Consider the following 7761-nt stretch of genomic DNA (forward strand, 5'->3'; position numbering starts at 1 on the left):
GTCGGTAAGATACTCGATTCGGTAGGTAAGATTGATGTTGTCGGTAAGCTACTCGATTCGGTAGGTAAGGTAGTCGATGATGTCGGTAAGCTACTCGATTTGGTAGCTAAGATAGTCGATGTTGTTGGTAAGCTACTCGATTCGGTAGGTAAGCTACTCGATTCGGTAGGTAAGGTAGTCGATACTGCCGGTGACCTACTCGATTCGGTAGGTAAGGTAATCAATGCTGGCAGTAACCCACTCGATTCAGTAGGTAAGGTAGTCGATGCTGCCGCTAACCCACTCGATTCGGTAGGTAAGGTAGTAGATGCTGCCGGTATCCTACTCGATTCGGTAGACAACCCGTCTGTTTTCTCAGTAACGAAGCGTTCTGTTTCATTTCTAGTTACGTAAAAGCCCCGCGGAATTTTTGTCGAGAGCAAAGTAGTCAGCGGCGGACTGCGTATGGTGGTTGGTTTTAGCGTGGTGGTCGACGAGTCTTCGCTTTCCATCCTCTTCTTGTTGCTGGACGACGCGTTTTCGTCGTCGGCATCGTTGTCCTCGACATAATCGTGCGCTTTATCGTCGAACACATCCAATTCGTTCTCTCTACCGTCTACCACGTCACTCCTTTCGTTACTTTGGCTGATCTTGTCCAGGGTCCAGGATTCTCTGACGTTCTCAAAGTTTCTGGGAGCGGGGATTTTTGCTTTATCTGGGAACGAGTTACTCGGGGAGTCGTCATCCTCGAGCACGAGGTTCGTTCGTTTGTCGAGCAAGCTCAAGTGCACAGGTGAAGGGCTGCTGGTGTGATCGTTCGTCTGATAACCAATCAACTCCCTGAGGGTCGGTAGTCTATTAGGTTCCGAGTTGGCGACCTGAAAATCAGAAGAAGGCGGCAGGCTTAGCGACGGTCCTCCCTTCGAGGGATCTTCGTTCTCTCCCGTTATCGCTATCGGAGTATCGATCCTCGATGTTCGCGTCGGCATGCTCGTTCTCCGTTTCGACCGATTCCCGAAGGGATTTCCGTGCCAAGTCGTCTTCGGTAGCCGAGGTTGTCGCGCGATCCGATGAACACGAGATGAACGGACGGTGAGTCGGAGTGGAGAAAAAGAAACGGAAGAAGAATTCCCCTTCTACGTGTTTTTTCTCGCTTATGGATAGTTTAATATTGGGTGATGCATGATAAGGAAGATGGATGGCGTCTATGTACATTATCGATGATAGCGCGAAGGATATTAGCGAGCGCATGATTCATTGGCCAGAGTCTTTGCTGCCGATCAAGTTGCTGAACACAGACTCAATCTCGATCGTGGATGACTCATGGGACTCGGTAGTAAGCCAACCAGGTACCCGATGAAGGAACTCGCTCTCTATGGGTAACGTGGACCTCTCGACATGGCCCTGGCGGATCTCATTCGCCGATTCGTCTTCGTTCGTCTCACCAGTGGAATCCTTTGACCTATCTGACGTGCCAGGGACCCAGGAGACAGTGGTCTGCAACGGAATCCTCGTAGTCGATGTCAACGAAGAGTACTTTGTCTTTATCAAAATCTTCTGTCGCTCTGTGGTCGCCGATTCCTCGACCGAGGTTACCAGTCTGGTGACGAGTGGTTTTGAGGGCGGTGTGGTTGTGTAATCAGTGTCCACGAGATTCTGGACCTCCTGGCGTTCCTCGCCTAAGCCACTCAGAGTCGTCGTGTCCTCCTCGTTGGGTCCGCGAGGAGTGGTCCGCAAAGACTGCTGTCTCCTGTGAGCATCCGCTACGTAATCGAACTTCTTTGCCGGGATTAACGTCTCCGTGACGGACGGCTCCGCGGTGGTGGATATGGGCCGTCTCGCGTAGAACCTCGACCTGACGTGGGTCGACGAATCGAAGCTGGGCGACTGCGTGGCGTCCAGCAACGACTCCTCGCCCCCTTCGTCTCGATTCCTCGCTCCGTCCCGATACAGGTAACGCGTCCTTGGCTGACGGAAGTTCTGATACCTGGACGTTGGGTCGTTTCCCTCCTCGAATTCTTCCGGCGACGAATCCAGCGCGAAAGAGCCCTCAGTGCTCACCGTTTTCCTAAGAGAATTCGGAACCCTGTATCGCGGCCGTAATTCTGCTTTTCTATCGTTTATAGATGCGGATCGATAAGTCTCCTCGCTTCCAGTGGAAAATGTCTCGTCGCCTCCTGTGCCGTTGAATGCGACGAGCCTCGGCGAAGTCAAAGGATCCGGATTACCGTGGCTGATCAGCGTCGCTGGAGTGACGTATCGACTCCAGAAATCCTCAGGGACGGTCTTGGCTGGCAGGTCGACGGCGAACACAGCTTCCTCGTTGGCTCGATTGATCCTCGGAGTCGCGTCGTTCGAGTCGAATTGTTCATCTAATCTCAATCTCAAATCCATCGTGTCATCGAGGGTTTTCTCGTTTACGTCTTTTTGCGTCGTCCTGGCAGTGGTCGTCGAGGAAACGGGCCTTCGACGAACGAATAGACTCTTCCTGCGCTTCGACGCCACTTCGTTGTTCCTCTCCGTCGTCGAAGATGGACGCGCGAAGCTCCCTGAAACTGGGTATCGACTGGTAACGTTCTCAGCGGAATCGACCGGTCGTCTGCGCACGAACTTCTTCCTCACGTATCTGGAGTCTAGGTAGTACGTCTTGTTGTAAGGTTCCAGTCTGCGGCTGGGCTGTACGGTTACCAGAGGCGTAGCGAATTGAGAGACAATGGTTGGCAGAGCTTCGGGTTGGCTGCTAGGCGCTGATATATCGTAGGCACTATCTTTATCGGTGAAGTTGATCAAGAAGCTCGACACAGTCGACTCCGCCGTGTTCGTTTCCGTGACTGATTCCTCCGTTTCAGATTCGGTCGTGGCAGCGGTGAAGTTGTCGAGCAACGTCGAGGTCATCGTCACCGCGTCAGGGTCGAATGAATTCTCATCGGCGGTGAACGATTCCGTAGTAGGTGCCTCGAAAGTAACCGCGAGATCGCTGAAGGCATAGTCCATGGTATTCGAGGTCTTCGCCGTAGATGCAGTTTCTATCGGGACGTCGGACTTCACTGTATCCTCTTCGACATCCAGTGCAGCAGCGGTGACAAAGCTCGTTGTGTCCGCGTTAGAGGTTGTAGACCCAAACCTGATCACCACTTGATCCTCTTCGGTAGAAGAGAGCTCTACGGTGGACACCGTAGTGTCGTTTCTAACAGGTCGTAGACGCCTGATCACTTTTCTTTTTCGAGGAACCGATCTGTTCTCTTCCTCTTCCTCTTGCGACGCTACAGTGCTGAATGTAACGGGTCGTTTCCTCAGAAGAACCTTCTTTCTCTTTGGAACCGTAACGTTCCGGTTCCCTTGAGCCGTTAGATCAGTCGCGTTCGCGGGAAATACGATCCTGATGATGTTGGGATCGAAGTCTTCCACCTTGCTGGTCGTAGAGAACGGCTCGGTCTGCTTTTCGTTAGCGGATAACAAATTCTCTGGTATCACGGTGACCACTTCGTTCTCTGTATTAAATTCCGTAGTGCGAGCCGACTCCACGACGTTCGTCTCTACGTCCGACTGAATCGTAGTCGCAGGAACTTCCGTCGTAGTTGCTGAACTGGTTGAAGCACTGTCAGCCTCGTCGACAGAGTTCAGGTAAGGTTCCTCGGTAACGGGGTCGTTCAAAGGATTCTCGATCTCTCGAGGCTCCGCGGAGGTTGTCGTCGAGGCAGTCGTAGAAGAATACGGAGAAGTGGACGAGACTCGTTCCGTCTGCTTGGTGAGTTCCTCCACGTTGTTCCTCTTCCTCGTGTACCTAGTCCTGGCGTAAACGTCCCGATTCACCGCTGTCGGTTTCTTGAACACCCTTATGTTAGTGATTTTATCAGTCTCCTCTTCCTCCGTGACTGCGCTCCTGGATCTCGAGGGCGAGTTTCGTTTTGGATAGCCCTGGGTGATTCTGACGATAGGACTGTCGTCGAGCTCGTTCGTTTTAGAATGCTCGACGGTGGCTCTGGCGCTTGGGCGTCGGAATCTCCGTCTGGACGGCTCCGACGTGCTGTCCAAAGTGCTAGGAGCCTCCGTGGTTCTGGCTCGTGATCTGATCACCGAGTTGGCTGACTCTTCCGTTTTCGTTTTCACGGTAGATGGCGTGTACCTACTAGAGCCCCGTTGCCTCGATCTTCCAGGCGTACGTGTGGATCCCTCGGTGGCGTCGCGACGACTTTCGACTCGGTCGGCATCCTGTCGCGAAGTTAACCGACCCCGTCCTACCAAAATGGACGAGCGCGTTTGGTTTCGCGACGCTATACTCACCTTGGATCTCGTTTGATCGTTGGACGCTGGCAGCGGCGTGGTTACAGCGTCTGCTGGCCTGGTGCGTCGATTGAAGCCGAAAGGACGCGGTTGAGACACGGTCGCGGTGCTGATCCTCGTGCTGGGCGAAGATACCTTCGACAGGCTCGCTGGTGCAGTGGTCAGCAGGATTTCCGTCGCGGAATCGTCGACCAGTTTCACCGACTCAGTTGTCGAGCTTGCGTACGAGATCGGTTCTTCTTTGTCAAGATCGCGATCTATGTCGTTTATTGTCGTGGAAAGGATGATAGAAGAAGGAGTGGTCGTTGTTGACGTCGTCGACAGTATCGTTGTCACGACTGCTTCTGTCTTCTCCTCCGCTTTAAGCGTTTCGCTTGAAACAGATGTCTCTGTGATTGGTTCTTGGCTGGTGGAGATCACTTCTGAAACCACATCTGGAGACCTCGGGGTGGTGCTTCTGAATCTCTGGATGCTAATGTACCTACAGAACATTTTTTGCTCGTTGGTTAATTGATCAGGGAATAAGTTTTAGGACAGTGTTCCATGTTTAAGCATGTAAAGAGACCTAGATTTAGTTGTGGATGAGTTCTCATCGTTCAACGGCGGAACAGACTCCTGGTCCTTGGTGTCCTCTGAGGAGGTGCTCTTGGTATTCCTGAAATTCAGAAAATTACCTCGTGAAATTGATATTTTTCTTTAAACGTGACACTTATTTGCTACAATTGCTTGGATTACTTACTTTGATGATATACTAGGACGTCGAGAACGGACAGCTGTTACCTCTTCTTCTATGTCCTCGTCCTTCTCATCCACGTCGTTCTCGTATCTGAAAAATTCACAGTCACTCGTCAACTTTCATAAATCTATGACGCTTTGCTCTTCACTGTGTGTATGCATACGAAATGAAAATATATATGTGTAAGAGCGAGTGACAGTGAGGCGACATGGCAATAGCCTGGCGACGGCCAGAGCTGTTCAAGTGCCGTCATAAATTAGCGGGGTGTTTAGACTCCGGATAACTTGGCGAGGGTCGAAGCCGAATTTCGGCGGGACCCAACTATCTTTCGTCGGCCGTGACGTGAGTTTGACTAGACCCCGTAGAGCCGGCTACATTGGGGTCTTTCCCAAGAAAGAGTGGGGCATGTGTTTCTTACTTAAGAGCGGAAAATACCACGCCACGGGCAGAATAAAAAAAGCGATAGAAAACGACACCGCAAGTGAACGTCGCGAAGATTGGAAGAACGCGCAGTATAAAATTAGTAAAACTCTATTCTCTCGCATTCATAAATGTCTTACATATGTTTAACTAAAATTAGCAAAAACTTAGTTTTAAAAATTTTAATCACCTTGACTTCGCCGTAGTCGATGGTCGGCCACGTCTGATGTTAATGTAATTAGGAGTCGCTCTTTGCGTGGAGCTGGTTAGGAAGGGGTTTCTGATAGACTGTTCCTCAGAGGAAGCCACATCTGCAGTATCGTCGTCGAGGTCTTCTTCATCGTTGAGCTCCTCCTCTTCCACTGGTGGTTCATTCGTGGAGGATCTATTGAAAATGGAAGAATTTGTCAATTACCTTCTGCGTGGAACAAATTAGATAACGAATGAAGAGTCAAAAACTGATTCGTCGTACTTGGGCCTCTCGATGGTAACGTATTGATGCTTGTACGATCGCCTCAGTGTTTTCACTTCGGGAACCTCGTCCAGGCCTTCGAATTGCGTTCCACCTGGCCCGTTCGCGTAGCTCTTACTCCCTGATGTGCGTTGTCTGCTGGCACTTTTGCCAGCTTGACGACTGAGCACACGTTCGTACAGAGTGCGACTTATCGTGGCTGGAGTGGCAGGCTCGTTTTCCGAGTTAGTCTCATCGGGACTCTTGTTCTGAAGAAATAGTTGCTTCTCCAGTTCCTCTATACCACCTGTCAAACAATATAATTGGAAATATAAATACGTAGTATGGAAAGGAGGTTTGTATAACCGTTAAAGAGGTTTTACATACGTCTTAAAGTGTATTTAGTAATTTTTTTCAATTCATTTTACAGACATCATTGAGATACCAACTTTTCCCTATAATAAGTTTTCGCCTGAGTGTGCTATTGGTGGGAATTCTGAAGGTCGCAATTGTTATTCGAATGAAAATGTTATGTTGTTATGAAATTCTTTCTTTACATTGTTAATATGTTTTCTAAGAATATAAACTAAACTGCGACTAAAAAAAGTTGTGAATTGAATTTTTTAGGGGCGTTTAAAGAAAAACGTATCAATTTTTACTATTTTTTGTATAGCTTTTACAATATAAAACACATCCTAAACAATGAAATCATTCAAATTTGTAGTTCATAGTCAAGGCATTTAAATAAAGTAAGCATACGGAAGGTTTGAACAGGATTGGTCAATTAGTTTTTAAATTATCATTCCCACGGATTGAAAAAATATTGTTTAAAAGAAAAACGCGATAGCTCAAAGATTTTTGTGTGAAATGAATTGAAAAAATGACCGTATGTATATTCTCAAAGTTATAGAGACATTACATAAATTCTTCTTTGTAAAGTATCCCAAGAAATACTCAATATTTGGACTCCTAACATAGATTGAGGCTGAAAAAAGGCCTAACTTTCATCATTAATTCTGAGAGTATCGCGAAAGGAATAGAACTTCTTTTTACACATATTGTAGTATAAACAAAAATTGTTGTATTATAATTTTTGTTTATACTTCGATGTGTGTTAAATAAACCCTGTAAAAAGAAACCCTATTTTTTTTGCGATACTCTTAAAATTAATTATCAAAGTTAGGCCTTTTTTTCAGCCTCTAGAGTGGCGTTACCCCTTAAGATGTAGCATGAACTTCGCCATTTGGCTATCGTTTGGTGTACGTAATAGTGACCGTAAATATAAAAGAAACAGTATAATTACCTGCTTTCTTAATAAGCATTATTAGCTCCTTGATGACCTTGGGGTCTTCCTCCTCACCCTCACTGCCAATGACCTTCTCCAAGTCGTGTCTTTCAGATTTGGAAAGCGAAGATGGTGCCTCTGTCGTGGTGGTGGTTGTCGTGGTGGGCTTGTTTCTTGTAATCGTTTTGTACAGAAGTGGTTTCGAGGTGGTGGGTACTTTAACTTCTTCCTTCACTTCTTCTTCTTCCTCCTCCTCCTCGATTCCGTCGACGTCATCGTCATACTCCTCGTACTCCTCTTCGCTGTCTGGTTTCTCAGTGGTCGGTTTACGAGTGCTGCTGTAAAGGTAAGTTGTACGGCTTGTGGCAGCAACGATGGGAGCCCTCGTCGTCGACGCGGTTGACTGAGACGTCTTCGACTTGGGGCAGATCACGTTGCGTGGGTAATCGCAAGAATCAGCTGCCTTGTTGAACACCAGTCCTGCTCAAACGTATTATCAAACAAATGTTAGATATAATTTTAATATATTTTAATATATTTAATTTTAATTTATATTTTAATATATATATATATAGAATATGTTTACGTGAAACAATAATTCTCCGG

At 47.8% G+C, this 7761-nt stretch overlaps 1 protein-coding gene across 1 annotated transcript in view; it reads right to left on the reverse strand.

Moving 5' to 3' along the window:
• Positions 1-1233: 1233 nt before the first annotated feature.
• LOC128893691 (mucin-2-like) overlaps positions 1234-7761 on the reverse strand; it is a 37350-nt gene continuing 30822 nt past the window's right edge. The window contains exons 8-13 of the mRNA XM_054154845.1: positions 7174-7635; positions 5892-6177; positions 5610-5804; positions 5003-5089; positions 4829-4918; positions 1234-4744 (exon numbers count right to left, since the gene is read on the reverse strand). Coding sequence (XP_054010820.1) covers positions 1234-4744; positions 4829-4918; positions 5003-5089; positions 5610-5804; positions 5892-6177; positions 7174-7635 — 4631 coding nt within the window. The remainder of the gene's footprint in view (positions 4745-4828; positions 4919-5002; positions 5090-5609; positions 5805-5891; positions 6178-7173; positions 7636-7761) is intronic.

The sequence above is a fragment of the Hylaeus anthracinus genome, unplaced genomic scaffold, assembly GCF_026225885.1.
Source record: "Hylaeus anthracinus isolate JK02 unplaced genomic scaffold, UHH_iyHylAnth1.0_haploid 3, whole genome shotgun sequence".
NCBI classification, from domain to species: domain Eukaryota; kingdom Metazoa; phylum Arthropoda; class Insecta; order Hymenoptera; family Colletidae; genus Hylaeus; species Hylaeus anthracinus.